At 37.0% G+C, this 27,086-nt stretch overlaps 3 protein-coding genes across 8 annotated transcripts; 2 read left to right on the top strand and 1 right to left on the bottom strand.

Moving 5' to 3' along the window:
- The first annotated feature begins 422 nt into the window (after positions 1-422).
- Positions 423-16,284, top strand: itpkcb (inositol-trisphosphate 3-kinase Cb). Its single transcript, XM_051869676.1, has 7 exons — positions 423-1,438; positions 10,600-10,699; positions 10,796-11,009; positions 11,198-11,402; positions 11,653-11,754; positions 13,800-13,871; positions 13,993-16,284. Exons 1-7 carry the CDS (start codon positions 518-520, stop codon positions 14,212-14,214), a joined length of 1,836 nt encoding a protein of 611 aa, XP_051725636.1. The 5' UTR covers positions 423-517; the 3' UTR covers positions 14,215-16,284.
- actmap (actin maturation protease) lies at positions 14,699-23,358 on the bottom strand. Of its 3 annotated transcripts, none has more exons than XM_051869678.1 (7): positions 23,086-23,358; positions 22,835-23,002; positions 22,689-22,757; positions 21,773-21,897; positions 21,428-21,557; positions 20,213-20,283; positions 14,699-20,120 (listed from the first exon to the last, which is right to left on the bottom strand). In XM_051869678.1, the coding sequence occupies exons 2-7, from the start codon at positions 22,996-22,998 to the stop codon at positions 19,789-19,791; spliced, it is 891 nt and encodes a 296-aa protein (XP_051725638.1). In that variant the 5' UTR covers positions 22,999-23,002; positions 23,086-23,358; the 3' UTR covers positions 14,699-19,788. The 3 variants fall into 3 exon arrangements, with proteins under 3 accessions (XP_051725638.1, XP_051725639.1, XP_051725637.1); XM_051869679.1 differs by having other exon boundaries at positions 22,835-22,937; XM_051869677.1 differs by having other exon boundaries at positions 22,835-22,999; positions 23,086-23,357.
- Positions 23,359-23,535: 177 nt separating this feature from the next.
- snrpa (small nuclear ribonucleoprotein polypeptide A) lies at positions 23,536-26,831 on the top strand. 4 transcript variants are annotated; one of them, XM_051869681.1, is made up of 7 exons: positions 23,536-23,622; positions 23,996-24,072; positions 24,177-24,349; positions 25,519-25,692; positions 25,786-25,962; positions 26,037-26,125; positions 26,232-26,831. In XM_051869681.1, the coding sequence occupies exons 2-7, from the start codon at positions 24,000-24,002 to the stop codon at positions 26,389-26,391; spliced, it is 846 nt and encodes a 281-aa protein (XP_051725641.1). In that variant the 5' UTR covers positions 23,536-23,622; positions 23,996-23,999; the 3' UTR covers positions 26,392-26,831. The 4 variants fall into 4 exon arrangements, with proteins under 4 accessions (XP_051725641.1, XP_051725642.1, XP_051725643.1 ...); XM_051869682.1 differs by having other exon boundaries at positions 23,550-23,626; XM_051869683.1 differs by having other exon boundaries at positions 23,572-23,590.
- The last annotated feature ends 255 nt before the right edge of the window (positions 26,832-27,086 follow it).

The raw sequence follows: 27,086 nt of genomic DNA, 5'->3' as shown, positions 1-27,086 counted from the left end.
ACACGCTTTTGAGGAATGTTTAGTTGTATTTATTTCTCAAAAATCATTGTATTGCATTTTATTATAGCTATGTTTTGTCCCCCACAATTAAAACTACAGAGCTTTGATCATAAAACAAAACATTTAAATATCATGTTACTAAGACATAGGCTAGTATTAGGAGATATTGAGTGACAACTGGTATACTGTTATAAAAATATCACAAATTTACATTAAGCTGTCAAAATTTTATCTTACTTTTTAGCTATACGAATAACAACATCTACACCAAATTGCATATTTTTACTCAGTTTGGGCCTCTGAATAAAACTGAGGTGTTTTTTCCTCCCCGAGTGTGAGCTCCATTTTCTTTAATATGATATTTTATAGGCTATAAAAGCTTGATAAAACATTTTTCTGACTATTATTATCTTATATGTCAGCCTTCACAGGGTTAAAGACCTTGGCCAGAGCAGCTGCCTTCGGTAGTGGGCGTGGCATTTAAAGGGCTGCGTGAGTGATCTGTACGGTATGCAGGATGGGCCAATCAGCATCCAGCAGCGGCAGCGGCTCTTCACACTGCAGTAACAGCGGAGCACTCGCGAGCTGCACACGATCGCGCGTGCGAGGAGTGTTCTGTTCGCCACATACCGCTGACAGGTTAGACGAGAATCCGATGAAAACTAAGGAGCTGCCGACTGTTCAGAAGTGCTGGCGGGACGACTATAAAGAGGGGAAGACTTCTGTGGATGTAGGAGTACCTGAGCCGAAAAAACTGATTTTAAACGAGAGTTCTTCCGGTAATCAACATGCGCCTGAAAACTTGATTTTTCTGAGTCGCGCGACGGACTTCGAGAGTCAAGTTTCGGATTCCCAAGGCGGACAGAAAGAAGGGCGGGAGGAGAACCATGAGTGTTGCGTCTCGCCGTGGGACATGGAAAGAGTGTCAGAAGGTGCCGTGAGTCCAGGCAGAGTTTCGGAGGAAAATGTGACCCAGTGCCTGAACACGCCAGACTTTCTAGTAGACTTCAGTTGTTCGTCTCCGTTAGCTAAACACAAAATGACCAAAAGTACGTTGAAACCCTCCCTGTCCGATCGACGGAGTGGAGAAGGGGAGCAACAAGCTTCAAACCCGTTCCCTAGGATTATTCCCAAACTAATAGTCACCCATGATGATCTAGGTCCTGGTCAGGAGAGTCCGCACATCACTGATTTGACACTGAGCATGGGCGGCTTTTCACTGGACCTGCATCCCGATGAGGACTCGCCCTGCTCGGACAGCGGCTGTGGAGGCTCCCCTGCGCCCTCTCTGTTCCACAGAAAACTGTCCAGCTCCTCTTCAGCTGGATTATCCTCTGCTTCGTCGTTTGAGGAGTCTGAGGATGATTTCACAGGCAGCGATGTTGAGCCCACCAGCCTGTCCCCCAGTATGTTCGGCAGTCCTGAAGAACTGGCAGGGGTAGGTGTCCAGTTTTCCCAATTTAAATGATTTGTTTTAATCTTTATTAAGTTCTCGAGATCCTTTGATACAGATTTACATGTTGCATATGTGTTTTTCCATACTGGGTAGTGTTAAGTAGTGCACTTAATTGTTTTGAACGTGCACTTGTTGTGTACTTGTAGAAGTATACAGGACCTGCAGGTAATGTAATATCAATTACACTTTAATTATGAGACACTTTACACAGGCACAGTACACTTTAAACACATTTCAATGGCAATAGAAGTAAATATAGCTGCAAGCAGCGATAACGGGGCCAAGGGTTCCATGAGTTTAAAGAGTAGCTAGAAAATAAAACAGCACCTTCTGTGATTGGCCCCTAACTAATAATAACAATAGGGGACCCACAACCTTTTTTGTTAAAAATTCATATATCATCTTAATGCTGGGTGGTGTTGTCTTTGAATGTTTCAGGTGCTTTCAGGATATGCTGATGATGATGTACACCAATGTTCGTGCTTGTATATCAAAGCATTTAAAAAATATTGCAATTTACAACAAATTTCAAAATGGCGGACAGGTGATTCATCCGATCCTAGCAAAATCAGTATCGACAGATTCGGCATGACACAAAGAAATCTGTAGACAGTACGATTTTCTGGCAAACATTTCGAAAGTTATGAGCGAAATTGACCTGTAGGTGGCGCTATTCCCAAATTTGGCATGCACGCCCAAATCATGTTGCTAACGAAGTTTCGCTCTGATTGAGTGAACTATTGCCAAAATATATCATCATAACTTTTCGACAAAAAGGAATATCAAAATTCTGTTAAGCCAATTCTGTTTGACAATTTTGGTAAGAATCAGACAAAATTTGGAGTCGCTGCGAAAAATCTATGAATTATGAAATTACATATAAAGATGTACTTAAGGCCTACTTAAGAATGTAAAAAAAAAAGCACTCTTAATCCAAATATCATGCAATTAAGTGTCCAAAATGTTTTCAGGTTGCATTTAAATATATTATGTGTAATAAGTATTCTAAAGTGTACTTCTTTTTCACAAGGGTATGTCTCAAAGGTTAGGGGAAGGGCTCTTGATAAGTGTTTGTGCACCAAAACTTTATTACCTGCAAGACGTGAGGTCTTGTGCTGCTTTTATCTACTGATATTCCTTTAAACGCATTGATTAGGAGTTTCTGCTTTCCAGTAAGGAACTTCTCAGCATTGTTGTGTTTGAGTTGTTGATCTACAGTAAAGTGATACTTAAGCTTAATTAGGCATGTAAGAATGAAGATTATGAGGATGCTTGAGCACTGATTCACAGTGAAACTATTTATTAGAAATTACAGCTATTTTTAACTTTGTATCTGTATATCTCCAACTTGACAATGAATCTGTTATTTTTTGTATAACTCATCGGGCTTTTAGAAATTAACAAAAAGGTTACTGAAATATTGTAGTTTCATTCTTCGTGACAAAGAATTTCTAGTGTGGCAAACTTTCAGTTTCAGACTTATTGCTGGTGTATTTGTTGGCTATTGGAACAGTTGACTGCTGAGACCCATGGGAGAGATGTTTTTTTTTTTTTTTTTTTTCTGTGGAAAGTTGGTAACTACGCAATATATTTGCCTTTTAGGTGTTAGAGACAAAAGTGAGTAAGATAAACCTAATGTAAATGGGGATGTTTTTTTTTTTTTTTTTTTAAAGTATGAGCGAAACACTGAAGCTGAAGAATAGAAACTATTCTAGTTTCTGGAAACTAGAAAAACAGAATTGTGACATTATTTCCAAAGGTCACTGATTGATTTAATAAAACACTCACTTGTAGTCATGCATAGATGACTAACTGAGGAGTCAAACTCATTGTAATGATAATACCAGAGACTCCAGCTGGAAAAATCCCCCAAATCCCGGGTGTCTGCCACCTCAATCTTGGTTAGACAATGTGCTCAGCCAGTTTTGGTCTGAATGGATAATCTGTCTGAAACTGGGTGGCGTTTACTTGCTTCTGTTCCAGGCTGAAGCTTTGAGTGACTCCATATCTCTGATGAGACATTTGTTTACCTTGACCTGAACAGAAACTCTCATTCACAGCCTGACCTAGCGATCAGTGCACTGAGTAGGCTGGACATAAAAAGCCAAAACTAAATGCCTTCTGAAGCATGACACTAGTAGCAACATCAAGGTCATGGACTTGAACAAACATTCTGATAAAATGTATACTACTTTGAATGCGCCTTGAGTCAGTTTGAATAAAATAAGTGTTAGCAGTGACTTACACCTTGATATGTGTCTACAGGGTGTTTTGGTGTTGCTTTTTATGTCTCTGCAGAAGTCAGTAAAAACAGCCTGATATCATACATTACTTAGACATATGTGGGCATTTCGTCAGCAGTTCTGTGCTAATCTCCAATTTCCCACTCAATCTCCCATTATCCAAATGGTTACAGTTAATTTTGTGTATGTCTGTCTGATCCATGAATCAGGATGAATCAGTCCGAAGAGAATGACTGTCAGGAAGTTCATTGGCTCCTCATAATCTTTCCATCTTTCACGCACTAATTGTTTTTCCGGGTCTTTTTTTGCCTTCATACATCTTATCTTATAATCTACCGTTGAAAAGTTTGGTATGTGTAAGATTTTTGTAATGTTTGAAAGTCTCTAATTCTCACCAAGGCTGCATTTATTTGATCGAAAGTACATTATACTATGTAATAAAATACAGTAATATTGTGAAATATTATTATGATTTAAAATAACTTTTCTATTGTAATATATTTATAAAAATGTAATTTATTCCTGTGATCAAAGCTGAATTTTCAGCATCATTACTCCAGTCTTCAGTGTCACTTGATCCTTCAGAAATGATTTTTTGATTTGGTGCTCAAGAAACATTTATGATTATCAATGTTGAAAACAGTTGTGCTGGATTTTTCAGGATTCTTTGACATTACAAAGTTTAAAAGAACAACATTTATTTGAAATAAAAATTTCGGGAAACACTTTAGTTTTATGGTCCAATTCTCACTATTAACTAGTTGCTTATTAGCATGCATATTAATACTTATAAAGCACATATTAATGCCTTATTCTACATCCCATAATCCTACCCAATACCTTAACTTAACTTAACTTTTCCTTACCTTTAATAAGCAGTAATTAGGAGTTTAAGGCAAAAGTCAAAGTTAATAGTGAGAATTGGACCAAAAGTGTAACAGAAATTTCTTGTAACAATATAAAAGTCACTTTTGCTCAATTTTAATGCATCCTTGCATTAAGTATTAATTTCTTTAAAAAAAAAAAAGATCTTTCTGTCTCCAAACTTTTGAACGTTGTGCTAGTCTTTCATATTTATGGAAGCTTGTTTCCACCACTAAATAAAAAAATAAAAAAGGTAATTATGAATTTTATTGCACAATTCTGAATTTTTTCTCACAATTGCAAGTTATAAAGTCAGAATTGCGGGATATAAAGTCGCAACTCTGACTTTTTTTCTTGCAATTGCGAGATATAAACTATTAAGATATAAACAATTCTGACTTTATAACTCACAATTCTGACTTTTTTCTAACAATTGCAAGATATAAACTATTAAGATAGAAACAATTTTGACTTTATATCACACAATTCTTCTGACTTTTTAACTTGCAATTTTGAGTTTATATCTCGAAATTCTGAGGAAAAAAAGTCAGAATTGTGAGAAAAAATGTTGCAGTTACCTTTTTTATTTTTTATTTCATGGTGGAAACAAGCTTCCATACATATTACTCCCCAGTCTTGTAATAATCCCTAAAAAAAGATCCTGATCCCCTTATCAGGCTTTATTTAGTATGTTATCATTACAAATCTTTTTCCTTTGCATTTGCTGTACATTAAAGTCATCTGAGCAGCATATTCAAATTTTTGTTATGTCAGTTTTTTTTTTTTTGAATAAACCAAATTGACCCTGTTCCATCAGCTGCTGACATCCACAGGCCGTTGCACACAGACGCACGCTCTGATGCCATCGTTTAACCATCACTAGCCTCACACTGTGTCATGGAAAACTGAGTTGTGGGCGGTTCCTTTGTCGCTAAGTAACCATGAATCCATATATGGTGTTGCTTCTCATTTCTGTTTCTTCATCTCTTTCTTAATCTGTGTCGCGCCTTACTTCAGTGATCATGACACAGATTATATTCTCAGCTTTGTTTACAGCTGTGTGTGCAAATTACTTTCTTGACTCCTTTCCTGCAGGAGGTATTTCATGTCACAGCACTTTGTGACGATGTAAACCATTCATAAGCCTGCTCCACCACTTTTCAGACAAAGCGAAACACTCCATGCAAGATACCAACTTGAAAACAGTTTACAGGAAGAATGCAAGACATCTAGCTGTCTCTCTGACATTAGTGGCTCTCAGGGTGTGAAGCTGTTGGACAGGTTTTTCTTTTATGTAAATGCTTTAAGAGCTTCTTAGAAAGGAGGGAGAGAAAGAGAAAGAGAGACAGATGAAAAGATCAAGAGGGAGGGAGAAGTGGAAAATGGATAGCTGAGAGGTGGGTGATGGGGTGGGTGGGGTTTTTACAGCGTGTTCAAACACAAACAGACCAGAAAAGCACATTTATTACATTAGTGGTGTTTGCCGAGGCAAGCGCCATTATAATTCAATCTTAATCATTATTACTTACTGAAAATAAGTCATTATAAAATGATTTATTGAATGTATTTTACATGATCTGCATTGTTGCATCTTCATGTCAGGAGAACCCGGAGAAAATCCATGAATTCAGATGGAAATTTTCTTTTAAAGCAGCATGTAACCTTTAAACCCGTGAACTTTAAAACCTATGTTTTAACACATGATTGACAGATGTGTATGTGTAGACGTTTATATCTGTTCTCTTGAGTTAAACTGAAACTAAAACCATAACTATTAAAAATCATTCTCTGCAAATGAAATAAATATGAAATAAAACAAATGTACATGAAAATATGAGCTCTCTTTTAGTGTTGTCAAAAGTACCAACCGTGAAACCATACCAAGTCTGAAATTTTAAAAATGTGACGCTTTGAGCGCTGTTGAGCGGATTCGTAAACACCTCTGATTGGCCATTGTGTTCACACCCTCAACAGATATGTCTGTGATTGGCTACAATGATCAAAAAAAGCACACGGAAGTGTTTGAATTTGAAACAGTTTTGAAAGTGGGAGCGGAAGCATTTGAAAGCAGGCGTCCAGGTGTCAAACGCTCCCATGTGTATCAGTGTAAGCGCTCGGTGAAGAGCGTCATTAATGTCTATTTACAACATGTTTTTGAAGCGTTGATCATTTTAGCCAATCACAGACATACCTGATGAGTGTGTGAACACAAAGGCCAATCAGAGGTGTTTACGAATCCGCTTAACAGCGTCACATTTTTTAAATTTCGGTACGGAAGTCAGTACTTTTGACAACACAATGAGTGGTTGCCTTGAAGTCAGAACACCCAACCGCATTACAATGCTCTCATTCTATCTTGACGTTGTTTACATGCTCTTTATTTCTTTATAAGCTTGTCTGTGTTTAGCAAGAAGGGAGTGAATGAGGCAGAACGAGTGCATATGATCCATGAGAGCTAGTGAAAGAAGATGGATTAGGATCAGGGAGGGAGGGAGAGGGAGGTAAGAGTGTGTAGGGGGTCATATGAGACAGAACAAAGCATTGACTGATAAGAGAGACAGAGGACTGATGAGTTACAGAGACAGCGAGAAGTCCATGTGAGCGAGAGACCTGGAATCAACAGAGAGAGAGAGTTGTCTCAGCTGTAAGTGTATCAGTGTGTGGCGGCTCAGTCTGCTTCCCGGATGCGTGTGTGGTTGCAGGGCAGTGCGGGAGTCGTGGGTCTCTGCACACTTGTGTGTTTTAAGTGTGTGGTTGTGCATGCTTGTTTTTGCCTTTAAATTAGTGACTGTCTGCTGTTTTGCTTGCCAGGTAGGAGGCGCATGCACGCACACGCACGCACACACACACGCACACACACTGTTGAGTTAATTTGGCAAAAGGGATAATGATAAATAAGAGTGTCCATGTTAAAAGAAAGGAAAAATTGTGCTATTCTTTGATGTGTTCTTGGTATTCATGTTGGATTTGTGTTGGATATTTTTAAAAATGTCATGTGGTGTAACCATCAAGTAAAATGTAATAACATATGTTCCTTAATTCTTCTTGAATACATGTTTCATGTTATTATTATTTAATTTTTTTCTTACACATATCATGAATTCATATTAATTCATAAATATCAATAAGGAGTCACACCACATGACATTTTATAACCTGAACCAATCTTTCCTTTTTTAATAAAATTAAAAATTATGATGGGGTCCTCTATATGATATAATTTCCGGTTTTTCTTTTGTTTTCCCCAAAGTGTTTGAAGCAGTTTTATTATTATGTATTTCTATTTTTTTTTTTCATTTTTTTTTTTTTTCCTTTCTTTATTTGGTAAGACACACTACCAGAAGTTTGGGGTCAGAATTTTTAAGAAAGAAATTAATACTTTTATTCTGTAAGAATGCATTAAATTGATCAAAAGTGACATAAAGACATTTATAGTGGTACAAAAGATTTCTATATCTAATAAATGCTGTTCTTTTAAACTTTGTTCATCAAATAATCCTGAAAAATGTCTAATGTTTTCCACAAAAATATAAAACAGCATCTCTGTTTTCAACATTTTTTTTTTTTTTTTTTGCACCACATTTTTGAGGGATCATGTGACTTTGAAGACTGGAGTAAAAATTCAGCTTTTTCACAAGATTAATAGTATTGCTGTTTTACTGTATTTTTGAACAAATAAAAGCAGACTTGTTGAGCACAAGAGACTTCTTTCAAAAACATGAAAAAATCTCAGACTTTTCCCCCGACCCCAGACTTTTCAACAGTATTTGCTAATATTTGGAAAACTGCATTGACCCAAAATCTGCTGCAGTTTATATGTCAGATCTGCTGTAATAAAGCAGATCGGTCCAATAGTAGCAGTCACCTGACAAATGAGCCTGAAATATTGAACCCTCTGTGTGTGTGTAAGTCCTTGAGATAAGTCAGACATGAAGATACAGCGGCTCTGTTTGTCCAGGGTGGGTGTGACCTTTGACCCATGAGTGGATCTCATTATGACACTCCACAAGGCTCAGCCATTATCACCATGACAGCAGTTCATATTTTAGAAAGATCAGGACAGGAGCGGCAGACGTGAATCAGTAGCATGTGTTGCAATTACAACTCAGATATGAGGAATTGTAAGAATAAACAATGTTGTAATTGTTTAACAGTGGTGGATATATCATCTGTTCGACGTTTCTCAATAGATAAAGGCATTTCAGACAGAAAGTGTTCGTGTGTAAATAGGCTAGTACTGTTTTGGGAACATAGTGCCTGTTTTGAAAGTGAAATGAATGTCATACCTCTCTCCTGAAGTTTCAAGAAGTGTGTATAACTAGGCAGAAAGACAGGAAGGAAGACAGATGCCTTTTGTGAGGTGTCGTCTGTCCCCTGCTGGCTATAGTGTCGTCAAAGGGGGTCAGGAACAGAGAGGACAGACTGAATTACATCTAAGTGTGGAGAGCGAGCTGTCGACTTCACAGAGCGCATGTTGAAAAGGGGAGATGGAAGAACTGAATGAATGTATGAATTATACAGGGGAATAAAGAAGACAAAAAGAGACCTGAAAGTGAGACCATGAGTGAAAAAATACTGCATCTTTCTAATGTAATAAAAAATAAAAAAAATCAACTATAAATTCTTGCGGTACTTAATAATAATACTATATTATATATAATATAATATAATCATATATTGTTTATTTTCAGGTTTAAATGAGGAGGAGGAAAAAAGCACCATTTTTTTCAATGTGGTGTTAAGTTACGTAAGGTCAGATTCTAAAAACAGATTATTCTGGAAACTGTTCGTTCCGGGCGGGGATTATGTTGTTTCCGTATTCCTGTCAAAGCAAGTGAAAAACATCTAAGGAATTATGAAAGGAAGCTGTCAGTGGTTGTGAATGTGAAAGGTATCCTAGGACGTCATGAGGAGATTTTTCTCCTACAAACAGCTGAGTTATGTCATTTCCCACACTCACACATTCCTCATTGATCAGAGCTTTCTAATCAATAACCTGTAATCTGTAGGCCGCGTGCGTCACGGCTGCTGTGTTGACCTTGTGTCGCTGATAAATTTGTCCCTCTGGAACTTTAGTTCCCATGCCTGAGAAGAAAGGTGTCAGTGTTTTTACAGAAACTCAGTCTGTGTTTGTTTAGAGAAAACAGATGTGGTTTGTTTTACAGATCAGTATTGGTTTTATATATCTAGACAGAGTTACAACGCTCAAAGTTCAGTGCAAAGGGAGATATTTTCTTTTACAGAAATTGCTTTTTAAGGACTACAACAAATGGCTGGTAGGGACTACAACGAGATTCTTCCCAGGTTGGTGACATCACAACCCTAAAATTTACATAAACCCCGCCCCCGAGAACAAGCAACAAAGGCCATGTTGGGCTGCTTTAGAGAAGAGGAAGAGTTGTTGTAGTAGAGTGTTGTTGACATGCCTTCATTTTACGCCAGACTGCTTCACAAACGAGAGTCAATTCAACGCTGGATTTGCACAAAAGATTAACATGACGGCACATGCTAGTCGATGAGTTGAATCAACTCCACAGCAACTACATAAATGTATCCACTAACCATTCAGAAACGTCCAGTTTCATTCTAAAAGTTGTAACTTCTTCCTGAGTCTCTCCATCAGTGTCGACTCCAGTTTGAACAATGTAAGGCTGAACACCGTTACTGACAATCCTCATTTTGGCTGCGTGAGATTCTCCAGCTTTGTTGTTGTTGAGCAACCGAAGCACGAGCTGTTAAAGCTCCGCCCTCTTCTGGAAAGGGGGCCGGGAGCAGCAGCTCATTTGCATTTAAAGGGACACACACAAAATGGCGTGTTTTTGCTCACACCCAAATTGGGGCAAATTTGACAAGCTATAATAAATGATCTGTGGGGAATTTTGAGCTGAAACTTCACAGACACATTCTGGAGACACCAGAGACTTATATTACATCTTGTGAAAAGGGGCATTATAGGTCCCTCAATTGCATGAGATGAAAATTATTTGCAATATGTTGGTCTCATCTGATCTGAGCATATGTGATCTTTCATTTCAGGCTAAGTCGTGGAGGAAGTTAAAGACCATGGTGCATTGTTCTCCATTTGTGGTTTCCTTTAAGAAAATATATCCTTGGGTTCAGCTCGCAGGCCACGCAGGTAAAAACTCATTGCTGAATGGAGGAGAAAAACTTGGATCTGACCCATCATTTTGGACTGATGAAATGAACACTGTTTTTGCCTCTTTGTATATAGGTAGTTTCCAGGCAGGAGAGTATGGGAAACTGTTGAAGAAGTATTGTGAATGTGAACATCAGTGTCTCGAGAAGCTGATGAATGACAACCTCCGGCCATTTGTACCTGGTTATTATGGTGTCGTACAGCAGAACAACCAGGATTACAACCTAATGGATGATCTGCTGACCGACTTTGACTCCCCTTCAATCATGGATTGCAAGATGGGAAGCAGGTGAGAAGGAGAAACAAAAGATCAGTTCAGCTTATTTGTTAAAACCTCCCAACTCCAAACAAACTATATGTATCGTACACATGTGCATTACCACATGATGAGGTGCAGGAAGTGGCTTGGTGAGGTGGTCGTCATAAATGAATGGGTTGTGAATGGTGTGACTGATAGGTCAATTTGTTTTACCACAGGACATACCTGGAGGAAGAGCTGGTAAAAGCCCGTGAGCGTCCTCGTCTCAGGAAGGACATGTATGAGAAAATGGTGGCTGTGGACCCGGGAGCGCCCAGTCCGGAGGAGAGAGCCCAGCAGGCCGTTCTCAAACCTCGATACATGCAGTGGAGGGAGACACTGAGCTCAACCGCCACTCTTGGCTTCCGCATAGAGGGCATCAAGGTGGGAGCTCAAAACGGGTGCTGATAAAATAGAGATATTACTTGATCTGGTCACTCAGGATGAACTTTCTATTCATCCTGAATCATTCTGAATCCTGAAAAAATAAAATATTAAGCAGTACAACTGTTTTCAACATTGATAATAATCATAAATGTTTCTTGAGCAGCAAATCTGCATATTGGAGTAATTGGATTACTGGATTAATGATGCTGAAAATTCAGCTTTTCACTAACTTTGTGTTTTATTTTAGAAGGCAGATGGCACATGCAACACCAGCTTTAAAAAAACCAAACATAAGGAGCAGGTGATGAAGGCCTTGGGTGACTTTGTGGATGGAAACACACAGTTATTGGTATGTTGTTTCAGTGGACTGTTTTAACTTCACTGGAGGTTTTATTTCATTAGATTTAGCCAATGGCTTTTCTGATTTATTTTATTATTATATTTTTGAAAAAACAAAACAAACCACAACAACAAAAAACATGACCCTCTGCAATCCATAATGTTGATTTCTTCCTCAGGGGTTTCTAATAGATTTCTGTGAAGGGCTGTTCTGACATTCAGTGACCTTTAATAAATGACAAGAGCCCCTTCTACATTATTATTATTAATATTGTCAACTACAATATATTACTATATTAACTATAGTAACAATGTTACTGTATATTTAAAAAAAAAAAAGTTTTTTTTTAATAAAAATATCTTTCCACTGGACAAATATAGGAACTAATATTCATTTAATTATCATTATTAATATTATAGTTTTGTTTTTTGTTGTTGTTTTTTTTTTTAGGGAAAAGTCTATTCAAATAATTTTCCACAAGTGCTTCTCTTTCATTATAACTTGCATCCATATTTTTTGTAAATGTACAAAACATACACATAAAACAAAAATAAGGAAACTGAAATTACAAAATTTTATTCACTTTTGTTTAACAAGAGTGGGAATCAGTAGGAGTAATATGATCATTCAGATTTCTCTGGTTTTGTTAAAATGTATAAGTTTGCAGACAATTATGAATCTTTCTGACATTAATACATTGGTAACACTTTATTTTAGTGTCTTTGGCTGCGCTTTATTTTACAGTATGTGCACTTAAGTGTACTTAAGAAAGTACTGGGTAATAATAAGGTAGCTACATGGGTTAAGGTTAGGTTTATGGGTAGGTTCAGGGTTAGTACCTAGTTATTCTAATTACTAAAATAAGTACATCTGCGGAACAAGGCTGTGAAATAAAGTGCTACCATGTCTGAACACGTTACGTGTACTTGCTATGATAATAACAGTAAATTATGCATAATTGCATGCAACTAACTGTAAACCCTAATCCTAACCTTAACCCTACAGTAAGTACATTTAGTTCATTAATATTACTCAGTAATTAAATGTATAATTACACTGAAATAAGGAAATAGATGTTATATATTATGTAAACTATACAAGTTAAAGGTGCAGTAAGCAATTTCTGAGAAACACAGTTGATATTTGAAACCAACCCAAACAAACACGGCCCTCCCTTCATTGCTCCGCCCCCCAAATGCACGACCACGCAATGCAAGAGTGAATGTCTCTTTATCATAGCAGAAGCAAAACAAATCTTCATGAAAAATAAAGTGAGGTCTGTCTAGTGCTGGAAAGTTTTCTAATATTAACGTCCTAAACCTCATGCCTGATCACCTTCTTTTTCCAGTGATTTTCCTCTGAGCTTTTCTCTTTTGTAATGTCTCTCAGCCATCTCTCTTTTTACAGTCTTTCTTCAAATCTCCCTCTTGCTCACTCTCTCTCCTCCCCCACCATGAGTGGACACACCCCCTACTGATTGGCTCACTCTCTCCCCTCCCCAATCATGAGGACACGCCCCCTACTGCTGATTAACTCACTCTCCTCCCCCATCATTAATGCACATGCCCCCTACTGCTGATTGGCTCACTCTCTCCTCTCCCCAATCATGAGGACACGCCCCTACTGCTGATTAACTCACTCTCCTCCCCATCATGAGTGGACACGCCCCCTAATGCTGATTGGTTCACTCTCACCCCTCCCCAAATATGAGGACACGCCCCCTACTGCTAATTAACTCACTCTCCGCCCCCTACTGCTGATTGGCTCACTCTCTCCCTTCCCCAATCATGAGGACACGCCTCCTACTGCTGTTTAACTCACTCTCTCTCTCCTCCTCCGTCATGAGTGGACACGCCCCCTACTGCTGATTGGCTACAAATGTGTTGTGCTGCTCGGTCCTATCCACTTTCAATACTTACTGCACCTTTAATAGTTGTTTCCTGCAATATTGCTATATTGTGTATTTTTGCACAGCTGAAAAGCTGTGTTAACCAATCAGAATCCAGGAGATCTGGTAATGGATAATTAAAGTTGTGTGTTGTATGTTTCTTCAGAGGAGTTATCTGCAGAGACTAGAGGAGCTGCGCAGTGCTCTAGAGACGTCAGAGTTTTTCAGAACACACGAGGTGAGGAATCTGTTCTTTCCAAGTTGTGAAATCCTTTCCTGCCTGGGCCAAATCAATGTCATCTCTGGAACACAACAAATCATGTTTCATAAGCTTAAAATTTCGCCCTGTTTCTCTCTAGGTGGTTGGGAGTTCTTTGCTGTTCGTGCACGATGCTTCAGGCCTGGCCCGAGTATGGATGATTGACTTTGGTAAGACCATCCCACTGCCGTCACCCCAAACCCTGGACCACCGAACGCCCTGGGCCGAAGGAAACCGGGAGGACGGGTACCTGTGGGGTCTGGACAACCTCATTCAGATCTTTGGTAACATGCTGCAGGACTCAACCTCTCCCTCACCCTGATGGATGCACCGAACATGCCCGAAGGATCACGTGTAGGGACACGTTGATCGAGGGATCCTTCCTTCTGATAGGAGGTGTGCAACAGGATCAGTCCTGAAATTGTGCTGAGGGAGAGATAGAAAGCCAACAGAGCACGAGTGGAAAAACTCAAGCTCATTTTGTTGACTCGGTGCTCCACAAACTCACGTTAGACATTCCTTTTTTGGACATGTGGTCTTGCAGATACACAGAAGCTCCACAACAGTCAAATTACACTGATACTGAACCCAAACAGACGGTGAGGAGCAACAGATGAGAAGCGACTATCATTTTTTAAAGGATGCACAAACATGATTATTCTTTAAAGAACATTTGCTAAGTCTTTTTTCTCTTTTTTACCTACAAGTTTGATGATAACACTATCACACTAGAATGTGCTTTCCTTTGTTTTGTTTTTTCCCTTGTAAATTTCTCTTTGGGGTTCTACGGTTATGTAAATAGTGTGTATTTAATTTTTTTTTTTTTACATTTTTATTTTATAATAATTTAGGTTTTTGCTTTGATTTTGTTTCCGTAATCTAATTAGTACCTCATTTATTTCTGAAAGGTGATCTAACTGCCAAACTACAGGCAGACTGTCATCTTTTTTTCCTCCCCCTGTGGTCTTCTAATCTTGAAGTTGAAAGTTGAAAACAGTTAACAGATTGGCTCAGTCAGAGGTAAAGTTTGACACAAACATTTTTGCACTAAACTAACCCCTCATAACGTGGATAGTTAGACTCTACCAAGATTGTGTTTCTTCTATTTACTGATCAGAATTAGATGCAGTGTTTTTTAAAGGGACAGTTCACCCAAAAATGAAAATTGTCATCATTTACTCACCCTCAAGTTGTTCCAAACCTGTATGAATTTCTTTCAATGTTCTTTAAAATATGGTGTTCAGCAGAAGAAAGAAATTCATACAGGTTTGGAACAACTTGAGGGTGAGTAAATGATGACAATTTTCATTTTTGGGTGAACTGTCCCTTTAAAAGTAGCCACAGTTACAAATATACATAAGTGTAATAGATATTTATATACACGTGTTGATGGAATAGTTTGATCTGTTTGTTCACTTACTGGTTTTTAAGGTAACCCATCAGTAACTGACCTGTTTGCAGTGTTAGTCATATGGTTTAGTTTCTAGGTTAGCCAAAAAGGCGTTTGAGAATTTAACCTCCTTTATCTGCCCCAACAACCTGATTCTTTTTTTCTTTAAATACAAATAGAATATTTTTTTAATTTTTGTATTGGTTCCCACAAAAGAATGACCTCTGTGGAGTTGAGCAGCTTCATTGCGATCATGACATTATTGCATGCATGAAGAACAAATCTGACAGGTTGAGATAGTTGATCTTGCAAACTGTGGTGGAAAATTTATTTTGGTGCACATAAGCAGATTATGGCCACTGATGTCATCTTGTCGCTGGAATGCATTAGTTCTCAAATTAGTGCTGTGGTCAGCTTAAAAAAAACACAGAAACCAAACTTTTTCCATCATCACTTCATGTTTACTCATTTCAGAGATAGACATAAAAAGATAATATCCTCTTCAAGATCACAAACATGGTGTTAAAGTGATTACCTCACCTGGACGCTTTGAGTTGATGTTAGTTTACAGAACGCGATGTTCTACCACTATTTGTGTATGTGTTTATCTTACAGCTTCAGAGATTGTATTTTCCATCTTGAGCGGGTCTGCACATGGTCTGTTGATGTGTCTGTCAGTATTTCCCCATCTGACTGTGAACATAAAGTGTCACCCGTTCCTCTGGAGATCCACTGACTTGTTTACAGATTATGTAAAGTATTATGTATCATTCAATTTGTTGAAATTGGTTTCTAACTACTGTAGATAACATGTTTTATATTGGAAAGAGATATATATTGGAAACTGGAAGGTGCGTTGCCCTTTTGAGTTGTCTCAGCCCATTTAATACAGTTTGAGATGGCAGTTTAATTGACACGCTGAGCATTTGTACTCGCATCACCTTGAATCATTGTTGTCTTCAAAGCCAATACAATAAACTGGAACTATTATTGTTTAATATACTGTATTTCTCCTGTTAATTTTCTGATTCACCATTACTTAAAGACCCCCTGTGGTGAAAATCAAGTTTTTAATGTTGTTTATATGTTTATGTGGTGTTTTTAATGTTCTTTAAGACAAGCCATGTGCAAATTCATAAGTCAACACCATTGCTGAGTATTTTCTCTTTAAAACTGCAGTGATCTAAAGACAGTCTCAAACCTGTGGTTTGAAATCGCTGGTGTTTCTGACATCACAAACTACCTTGTAACCAATTACGTCAACGTGTATGTGGGTTTTAGCATATCATTGTGTAGATTTAGCAATATGGTGGGTGTATGATGTATATTACGCTGTCTGACTCTGACATGGCGAACGGGAACATGGTTTGTGTAAAATTAGCAACACATTATTAGCTGTTTGATAACCAGTCAAGCAAATGGTTAATCATATTAATTACCGCTATGTGTCCGATGTTGTAAAGAGCGATACCATTGTGCAGCGTTTACCTCAGTAAGTTGACCGAGTGGATCTCTGAGCTCGTGTGAGTGAGTGGAGGCGGGGCTAATTTGCATATTCATTGATCTTGCTTCATTTATTATACGCAGGGTGTAGAGTTATATTCAAGCTATTTTAAAGCATGAAGACTTTTTGTCACAGGAAAAAAATGTTTAAATGTCATTTTGGTGATCAAAGATGAGTTTTAAGGGATAAAACTGATTACAGGGGGACTTTAAGGGTCATCAATACTCTATGGTATAGACTAGGTTGAGAAATAATACTTTTATTAGGATGCATTAAATTGATCTAAAGTGACAAAGTTGGTTACAAAAGAGTTCTAATTAAAATAAATCCTCTTCTTTTCATCAAAGAATAATTTTTCTGGAAAAAAAAAGATAATTTTTTCCACAAAAATAAGAAGCACAACTGTTTTAGACAATAATAATAATAAATGTTTCTTGAGCAACAAATTATTATTAGAATATTAGAATGATTTCTGAAGGATCTTGTGACACTGAAGACTGGAGTAATGATGCTGAAAATTCAGCTTTGCATCACAGGAACAAATTACATTTCACAATATATTAAAATAGAAAACAGTGCATTTAAATTGTAATAATATTTCACACTATTATGTTTTACTGTATCTTTATCAAATAAATGCAGCCTTGGTGAGCAGAAGAGACTTCTTTCAAAAACATTTAAAAAATCTTTTATTCAATTGTATTGAATAAAACATTCCTGTGAGTCAGGAGGAAGTTATTTGGATTACAAGGATACTGCTCTCTATTGTAAATGTTCTATTCCTGCCAAGTGATGTTTTCCTCTGTCATAATTTCCTGTTCAGAGCAGTTCTTCCTAAAGTTGCACAACAAATGACCAGATGTGTTCTGAAAACTCTGATGACATCAAAACAGATAAACACTTTGTCCTATTACTGCTCATGGTCGTCAGTATGACATCTGACTTGACTCCTCAGCTCAGTTTGTTTGTCCTGAACGGAACTTAAAGTTCAGATTAGTCAAGAGGATTACCTCACACTGGTTAAACAAACACAGTTAAAACTAACTGAATTGTTACACAAAGTTTTGCGCCAGCAGATACCACATTTAAAAAAGAGAAGCATCTTAACCACAAGATGAAAAGACAGTTTAGTCTTTAACAGCATCTGCATTTTCAGAATCCGACTCAGGCCTGAGCTGATATGGTAAAACCGCAGCCCGTCACTTTTGGCGCTCTTGCGGTTAATAAACAGAACTGCATTCGTCTTGCGGAAGAACACTGTAGCTGGAGCTATTTCTCTCTGTTTATGTCTATGACAAGTCACACAGGTACTGTGCTACTCCGCAGTGGTACGACCCGAACCAGTCTAAACTAGTCCGAATATAAATAATTATATTAGGTGTAGCGTAGTGATTCACGGTTTGGAAAATGGATACACGTAATATTCGCTCATTATATATATATATATATATATATATATACATATATATATATATATATATATATACACACAGGGGGGGAGCTAGGGGTGGGCTAAGGGGGCTTTATTTTACAGTGCATTTGTTACAATATATGGGTATTACTGTCATATGAATAATTATAAAGGCCTAAATCATATAATATTATTGTAGGCCTAATAATTGTTTGGCATCCTAAAACACCAGTGTCAATGTAATGTAGACTGAGACTCTATATCACAACTAAAAAGATGTTTGAGCCCTCTTTAATGTCCAAGTCAATGCTGTTTCTTTGTTCAATTTGCACATTGTACATGGGCTTAAGCTCTCAGTTTTGAGCTCTCATAGTGCAGTGCACCAGATTTATGCATTTAACCTTAAAATGTACAAAATTTTCTTATGGGGGGGGCATGCCCCTGGACCCCCCTAGAGGAGGTACACCCAAAAAAGTTTTGCAAATTAATTTTGAACACAAAAAAAAAGTTACGGACAGCAGCTCGCGATTATGGTAAGGGGTGTTACATTTCCAACACACGCTTGAGGTGATTGGTCAATCACAACACACTGGGTCAGCTGGCCAATCAGAGCTTAAATATATATATATATATATATATATATATATATATATATATATATATATATATATTTAAGCATGTTAACCTATGCTATTACACCCAATAATCAAAATAACTTAAAAATAGCATCATGATATGACTTTAAAGGTGCAGTATCTAAGAATTCTGTCCAATAGAGGCCTATTCAAAACAAAGGCGTAGCTTGATGACGCCAAGTTTGAGCGTGGAATCTTGGGACATGTGGTCTTCACCTCAACGGACGGTGCAAAAGAATATAACAACAATTAGATTTCTGTCTATAAATATATCAAAACAGTTGTTCCCTTGTCTATTAAAACGTGTAATATATTATAGCGTCTTTGGTGTTTCCATGGTTTCTACAAAATAAAACCGGAAACTGAGGCAGACCGAGGGTAACGCGGGTATGACGCAATTGACAGGCGACTCCTCACACGTCCCGGAGCCTTGGTTAAAATAGCAATTTTCTCACGATTTACAAATAGTTGGAAACATTTGAGATATTGTAAGTACTCAAGTGAACAAAATATATAACACTGGCCTGGTGGTTTTTGGATATTTTACTGCAAAAATATTACATATTGCACCTTTAAACCAAACTACAAATAAAAGTGTACTGAAAAAAGATCTAAAATCTTTTTGTAATCATTCTTCATTGTGAAATCTTGATTCCTGAAGTGTGTCTACTAAAATAAGCACAGTTCGTTTTGATCAGGATCACCTATCATTCATAAAGTGTGCAGATTATGTGTCAAATTATATCACACAGCTTGTAACGAGCATGTAATATAATTACATTATTCTGCATCAGTTTCTTAGTTTTACATAAAGTAACTTCATCACTTCATATTTAGCTTTAGCAGCTTTTCAAAAACTCAATCTATAAGGACACCTAGTGGATGAAGACTGAAAACACAGGTGCGCCACCGACTCCAGAAATGACTCCGTGTGAAGAAGAGTCTGGTGTTCTTGATCAGCTGATTTGTGTGTTGGTGTGAAGCAGCAGCACTTGTCCTGCCAGTCCTTCTTGTACGCCGCCAACAGGAAGCACGTAACGCGTCCCGTCGCTGGCTCTCTGAGGGGCCATTTCCTTGAGTTGGCTGTTGCTTTGTGTAATTAACTCAAACCTCCACAGCTGGTAACGGAGACTCTTCCCCTGCTTAGCCAGAACAAAGACCTCTTCAATGCCATCCATCGGCCAGGAGACAGACGCCTCGTTCTGAGAGAGATGCAGCCAGGGGAGTGTGACGTCAGGAGGGAAGTGTTTGCTGTCCACACACCCCTGTCTTAAACCTAGTAATATACCTGGAAAAATGACAGAAATTATTAGATTGAAGAGATATTCCCTTATATAACTTGCGGAGTTTGTTAATTGATTCTTGATTATTTAGTCTCACCTGAGACGACTGCCCAGTGGGCTTTGTGGCCATTGCGTAGACAGGGCTCATGATTAAAATCCTCATCATATCTGTGCCAGAGCAGTCAGGGACACAATACAGTCTATTTAAGTATAAGTGTAATATGCACATGACTATGAATATGTGTCTTTGTGTCAATGTATTTGATTATGTCAGAAATTGCATAAATAGGTGGCAGTTTGGAGGATTTGAAAACAAGTCAACAGTGTCAGAAATATGGCTGTTAGTGGTAAAATGAAATAAATTATTTCAGAAAAACTGAGAAAAACAAAAACCAGTCTAGTGGTAAATAAAATAAAATATTTCAGGAAACTGTGATCAATCAGCAAACAAACAAAAAAGTCCTAGTGATGAAATAATAAAATAAAATAGAATAATTTCAGAAAACAGTGATAAGAAAACCTAGCGGCAAATAAAATAAAATATTTCAGACAACTGTGATCAATTATCAAAAAACAAATGCCTAGTAAAACAAAATAAAATGAAATAAAAACATTTTAGAAAACAGTGATAAAAAAAATCTAGTGGTAAATAAAATAAAAATTATATCAGAAAACACTGAGCAAAACAAAAAACTTAGCCTGGTGGTAAAATAAAATGAAATAAAATAAAATTTTAAATTTTAAAAGACTGTTCAAACTAAAAATAAAATACCACTTAAAATAACCGAGTGGTAAAAATAAAATAAAATAAAAATATATATTTCAGAAAACTGTGATTAAAAAAAAAACAAGTATTAGTAATAAAATAAAATATAATAATTTCAGTGATAAACAAAAAATAACCTAGTGGTAAATAAAATAAAATGAAATAAAATAAAGATTATATCAGAAAACAGTGAGCAAAACAAAAAATTTGGCCTTGTGGTAAAATAAAATAAAATAAAAAATAAATAAAATAATTTCAGACAAGAGTGTACACTTCAAACAAAACAATGATCTAGTGGTAAAATAAATAAATAAATAAATATATATTTCAGAAAACTGTGATCAAAAACAACAAAAAACCTAGTGGTAAATAAAATAAAATAATTCCAGAAAAGAGTGATCAAACTAAATAATAACCTAGTGGTAAATAAAATGAAATAAAAATTACTTCAGAAAACAGTGATAAAAACAAACAAAACAAAAAAAATAAAAGAAAATAATTAAATGATTTCAGAAAACTGAGCAAACATATAGGCAGTAAAGATACGGTATAAGAACAGGCTGTCCGCCAGCGAGGTGTTTAAGAATGACAGTGGTGTTTTCTCCCATCATGCCTCCTGATAACCTCTGAACTCTGCACCCACACACTTCCTCCGCCAGCTTGGCCATGTCACAGGCTAATTTGAAACAGAAAAAAACCCATTAAATATTAGCATTATAACAAATTATAGCACTCTTTACAGAAGAACAACCTGCAATAGCATCAAAACATTACTTTGCTTTTCATTACATCCACCTTCATTAAGAAAAAACCAGTCATAAGGGTCCATTTTTTTAAATTGAGATCATCTGTACATGTATGACAGTTAGATTTAAAAGCAGATGTTAGTACCAGAAAACATTTCTCCTTGTTCAGTGTAGCCGTTGTTTTTTGCCGTTTGGACCAGCGTCTCCAGGACCAGCGTCTGAGGAGGCTGCAGCAGATGAGCCGCCATCCATAAGGCCACAAGACCACACCTGAAATCGTGTTTGGTCGACAAGTGTCAGAATATTCATATCATATTCACTGTGTACTCTATGTAAAATTAGCTAAAATTATTTACCATATTCTTAAGTGAACTTTTATGTTATTGTTTCTAACAATTTCTTCATTTGTGCAAAATACTACATAATGATCACACAATCTAGAAGTTTCTCTTTGTGACCCTGGACCACAAAACCTGCCATAAGGGTCAATTTTTTGAAATTGAGATCATCTGAAAGCTGAATAAATAAGCTTTCCATTGATGTATGGTTTGTTAGGGTAGGAGATACAACTATTTGAAAATCTGGAATCTGAGGGTGCAAAAAAATAAAAACATTGAGAAAATCACCTTTAACGTTGTCCAAATGAAGTCCTTAGCAATGCATATCCACTCACAAAAATACATTTTTGATATATTTATGGTAGGAAATTTACAAAATATCTTCATGGAACATGATCTTTACTTAATATCTAAATGATTTTTGGCATAAAAGAAAAATCAGTAATTTTGACCCATACAGTGTAATGTTGTCTATTTCTACAAATATACCTGTGTGACTTATGACTGGTTTTGTGGTCCAGAGTCACATTTTAAGAATAAACCTGTTTATTTTACAGGTTCATTTTTTATCAAGTTTTTCCTTTTTATAAATAAATATTATGTACAATAATATTTAGCCATATTTAGCCTTATACTTAGTCAATAATAATTAGCCCTACTTTCTAAGATATCGGCATCGACCATCAAAAAATGAAACTAATAGGTATTTTTATAAACACTTACTGTGGGCCATCTTGAATGAGTGAAGGCACATACTTATTGAACAGCAACCACTGCAGATCCTTCCTAAAACTTCATTGAGAAAATGCTGTGATGAAAATATGACTGGAGAGAGAAGGTTTTCTGAGAGTACTGTGATTTGTGCTTACCTGCTTTCTCTCTGTACTATAATAATCCTCGCCTCTTCATGGTCCCCCTCTACAGGGGCCCTTCCCTCTGCTAAAGCCTGGTAAAGCTTCTTCTTGCTGGACACTGATGGAGGTGGAGGAGGGAGTGGAGGTGGAGGAGGTGCTGCAACATTCTCCGCTGACATTCTGCTGCAACAGAAGAGTTAGTAAATGAAAAACGAATGACAACATGTGCGAGTATTGTGAGAGTATGGTGTGTACATATACGTTACAGTGTTGTTTCCAATAAACCGACATCAAAACAATGTTGTAAAAGTTGTCTTATAAGTATTCGAAAATCCAAGAAGTTATCCAAGAAGGTCTGGCTAGTGTTCTCTACTTAGGGAATACCAAATAAGGTCATATGGTCGTGAATGTCAAAAATACAATAAAAATATAAAATATCCCGATTGATCATATCTTTTTTAATGCCGATATTTTTTTATTAACCAATTCAAAATTATTACAAAATTAATATTAGAAGCGGCATTTTAAATTATATTCAGCGACGTGACACCCGAGCAGAAAACAGCGTAACACGATAAACAAACCAATCGGTTTATCTAGAATGGCTCGCCCGCTCTAAAGTATCCAATCAGAATGCGTGTTGGTAGTCGGACGTGCTCAGAAGACTCATGTTCAGCTGTCCAATCGAATCTTTACATTTTCGAGAAGGCGGTTTTTCAGGCGGAAGTTGCACGCTCTTTTTTTTTTCCCCCTGTGTGGATTTTCATTCAGGTTTGTAGTCGGTAGAAGCTCGTCAAATAATTGTGAGTAAGTTGATTTTTTTTATGTATTAATGCTTATTGTTTTGTTCTTATTAACGGCTTAGTTTATTATATAAAAATACGTGTTTTCCCACTGTTCTTTGTTAAATTAGTTGACGCTAACTGACTAGCTCCCGTTTAAACAACGAGGTGGGTCAGTCATTCACAGTTTTATATCGTTCATTAAGAAATAAATAATAGCTAATAGGTATTTCTTGCATCTTGAGGACTTTTACCGAAACGCAAACTTCTTCCAGCGCTTCCTATATGCTCAATAAGCCTTTCCCCCCCTTTCTACACATTCTAATCTTTGTGTGGGCACATGTTGAAGTTTCGTTTCTTTCATAGGGTTTATTATCTCTGTTTATCTTTCCAGAATCATGGCTGGTCAGGAGATGCGGCTAAACCACACTATTTACATTAACAACTTGAATGAGAAGATCAAAAAAGATGGTATGGTTTTGTTGATCTGTTTGTTTTTAATAAAATATCATTGGCATTGATTTCTGCACATTGTTCATGTTGCAACCCTTTTCCTTCTCTCTCGTTTTTAATAGAACTGAAAAAGTCGTTGTATGCTATATTCTCCCAGTTTGGACAAATCCTGGACATCCTTGTTTCTCCTACACTGAAAATGAGGGGTCAGGCCTTTGTGATCTTCAAGGAGATCAACAGTGCTTCCAATGCACTCCGCTCTATGCAAGGCTTCCCTTTTTATGATAAACCCATGGTATGATCTGTTATATATATATATATATATATATATATATATATATATTATATTAATTATTATTATTTTATAAATTCTATTTTTTTGTGAAAACGATGTGAACTATTATATGCACCCCAAACCTTTCAGTGGTAAAGGAATTCATATTTTTATTCAGCAAGGATGCATTAAATTGATCAAAAGTGAAAATTCTGTCATTAATTACTCACCCTCATGTCGTTCTGCACTCGTAAGACCTTTGTTCATCTTCAGAACACAAATTATATTATAATTATATAATTATACACAAGATATTTTTGATGAAATCCAAGAGTTACATGACTCGTCCATAGACAGCAAAATAATCAACACTTTCAAGGTCCAGAAAGGTACTAAAGACATTAAAAGTGTCAACGTGACTGCAGTGGTTCAACCTTAATTTTATGAAGCGACGAGAGGACTTTTAACAATATCTTTATTCAACAATATCTTCTCTTCTGTATCATTCTCATGTGTTGTTTACATTCAGCGCTTCCAGGTTTGACACAGAATGACACAGAAGAGAAGATATTGTTGAATAAAGAAGTTATTTTTGTTTGTTTTTTGCGCACAAAAAGTATTCTCGTCTCTTCATAACATTAAGGTTGAACCACTGCAGTCATGTCGACTGTTTTAACGATGTCTTTAGTACCTTTCTGGACCTTGAAAGTGTTGATTATTTTGCTGTCTGTGGACGAGTCATGTAACTCTTGGATTTCATCAAAAATATCTTAATTTGTGTTCTGAAGACGAACAAAGGTCTTATGGGTGTGGAACGACATGAGGGTGAGTAATTAATAACAAATTTCATTTTTTGGGTGAATTAACCCTTGAAGGATCTTGTGACACTGAAGACTGGAGTAATGATGCTGAACATTCAGCTTTGATCACATCTATAAATTACGTTTTACTATTTATTCAAATAGAAAACCGTTACTTTAAATTGTAGTAATATTTCACAATATTACAGATTTCACTCTTTTCAGATTTTCACTCATTTTTGATCAAATAAATACAGCATAATACAGCACTTCTTTCAAAAACATTTAAAAATCTTACCAAAATCTTATTTATATATTTTGAAATAATTGATGTCTTTAATTAAACCACAATCTGTACTAAAATGCTTTTAAAATTCAATCTATTCACAGCGTATTCAGTATGCAAAGCAGGACTCTGATATCATTGCGAAAATGAAGGGCACGTATGTGGAGCGAGACCGTAAGAAAGAGAAGAAAAAGCCTAAAGCCCCTGAACCAGGTGCTGGGAAAAAGGGTGGTGCTGCTGCCACACCTGCTATGGCCGGAGTACCTGCAGCTATGCCAGTTAGTATATTTGGGATCATCTTCGGGAATTGGTGTGTTTGCTCCATTGTGGCCTATTTTCAGGCTGTTGTTTATTTATTTTGTCATTTATAGGGAATGCCACCAATGAGCCAAGCTCCTCGCATGATGCCAATGCCCGGTCAGCCTCCCTACATGCCTCCGCCTGGGATGATGCCTCCGCCTGGCATGGCACCAGGACAGATGCCACCAGGTGCCATGCCACCAGGTCAGATGATGCCAGGACAAATGCCTGGCCAGATGCCACAGCAGGTATGCACTAAAATGAGAATAAAGGCTCTATATTTGGTTTGTGACTTTATTAACAACATTCATTTTGTTTGTAGGTGTCGGAAAACCCTCCCAACCACATCCTGTTTCTCACCAATCTCCCAGAGGAGACCAACGAGCTCATGCTGTCCATGCTGTTCAACCAGTGAGTATTTGTTTGCTTTCACCCCCCTTTTGAACCTTGTTCAGTTCAGTCATTTTAAAACATAAGATCTCCTTTTGCTAATTACAATGTCGCTTTCTTCTCCTAGGTTCCCTGGATTCAAAGAAGTCCGTCTTGTCCCCGGCCGTCACGACATCGCCTTTGTGGAGTTTGATAATGAGGTGCAGGCGGGTGCAGCCAGAGAAGCTTTGCAAGGCTTTAAGATCACGCAGAGCAATGCAATGAAAATCTCCTTTGCAAAGAAATAACTCTCATACATCCGACTTCTGTGACAAATGCCAGTTATACACAGGCCTGCGTTTAGAGACCTTTGGGAATGGTTCAGGGTGTTTAATGGCTGAATAGAAGAACACACAATCCATTCAAAGAAAAAAAGTCCAGATATGAAAAGTATGTTTTTATTTACTGTGACTTGCCTAGCTGTGCCAGTTAGTTTTGTACATCACAATACAAGGTAAGGAGTGAATGGAAAGGTTATTTTATTTTTTTTCCCCCCCTCTTTCTCCATTTTATCCTTTTACTTTTATTCCCTCTTCTCTGAGATGGTCGGCTTTGGTGAGTTTGTAAGTATGCAGGTTTTTTTTACAATCCAATTATGTATTTTGAAGCATTGCACCCAGAGTCTGGTCCCCAGACATTGAACCTGGAGCTTTGTTTTTTATTAAATGGCAATGTTTTACTTATTGAATTCTGCTTGTCCTTTCCTTTTTACTTCAAGATATTATTTTCTTAAAAGGGATAGTTCACCCAAAAATGAAAATTATCTCATGATTTACTCACCCTCAAACAATCCAAGGTGTATATGACTATTCTTTCAGACGAACACAATCGGTGATATACAGTAGTCAACATTTGAAGTGGATCAAAACCTTTCATCAAAGTTGTCCTAAAAACTAGGACAACTTAGTTCTTAGGACAACTTTTATTAACTTTTTGGATCCAC

Source organism: Ctenopharyngodon idella, chromosome 18 (genome assembly GCF_019924925.1).
Source record: "Ctenopharyngodon idella isolate HZGC_01 chromosome 18, HZGC01, whole genome shotgun sequence".
Taxonomy (NCBI): domain Eukaryota; kingdom Metazoa; phylum Chordata; class Actinopteri; order Cypriniformes; family Xenocyprididae; genus Ctenopharyngodon; species Ctenopharyngodon idella.
The sequence above is the reverse complement of the archived record's forward strand: the minus strand, read 5'-3'. Positions and strand labels throughout refer to the sequence as shown.

Bases quoted from the DNA above. Each gene is read 5' to 3' on its own strand.
- itpkcb (XM_051869676.1), top strand. From the start codon at position 518: ATGGGCCAATCAGCATCCAGCAGCGGCAGCGGCTCTTCACACTGCAGT. The intron at 1,439-10,599 runs GTAGGTGTCCAG...CTTTCATTTCAG, and splicing joins GTCCTGAAGAACTGGCAGGG to GCTAAGTCGTGGAGGAAGTT. The intron at 11,010-11,197 runs GTGAGAAGGAGA...GTTTTACCACAG, and splicing joins GATTGCAAGATGGGAAGCAG to GACATACCTGGAGGAAGAGC.
- actmap (XM_051869678.1), bottom strand. From the start codon at position 22,998: ATGTCAGCGGAGAATGTTGCAGCACCTCCTCCACCTCCACTCCCTCCT. The intron at 21,898-22,688 runs GTAAGTGTTTAT...ACACGATTTCAG, and splicing joins CTCATTCAAGATGGCCCACA to GTGTGGTCTTGTGGCCTTAT. The intron at 20,121-20,212 runs GTGAGACTAAAT...TCATTTTTCCAG, and splicing joins CCACTGGGCAGTCGTCTCAG to GTATATTACTAGGTTTAAGA.
- snrpa (XM_051869681.1), top strand. From the start codon at position 24,000: ATGGCTGGTCAGGAGATGCGGCTAAACCACACTATTTACATTAACAAC. The intron at 24,073-24,176 runs GTATGGTTTTGT...CGTTTTTAATAG, and splicing joins TGAGAAGATCAAAAAAGATG to AACTGAAAAAGTCGTTGTAT. The intron at 25,963-26,036 runs GTATGCACTAAA...TTTTGTTTGTAG, and splicing joins CTGGCCAGATGCCACAGCAG to GTGTCGGAAAACCCTCCCAA.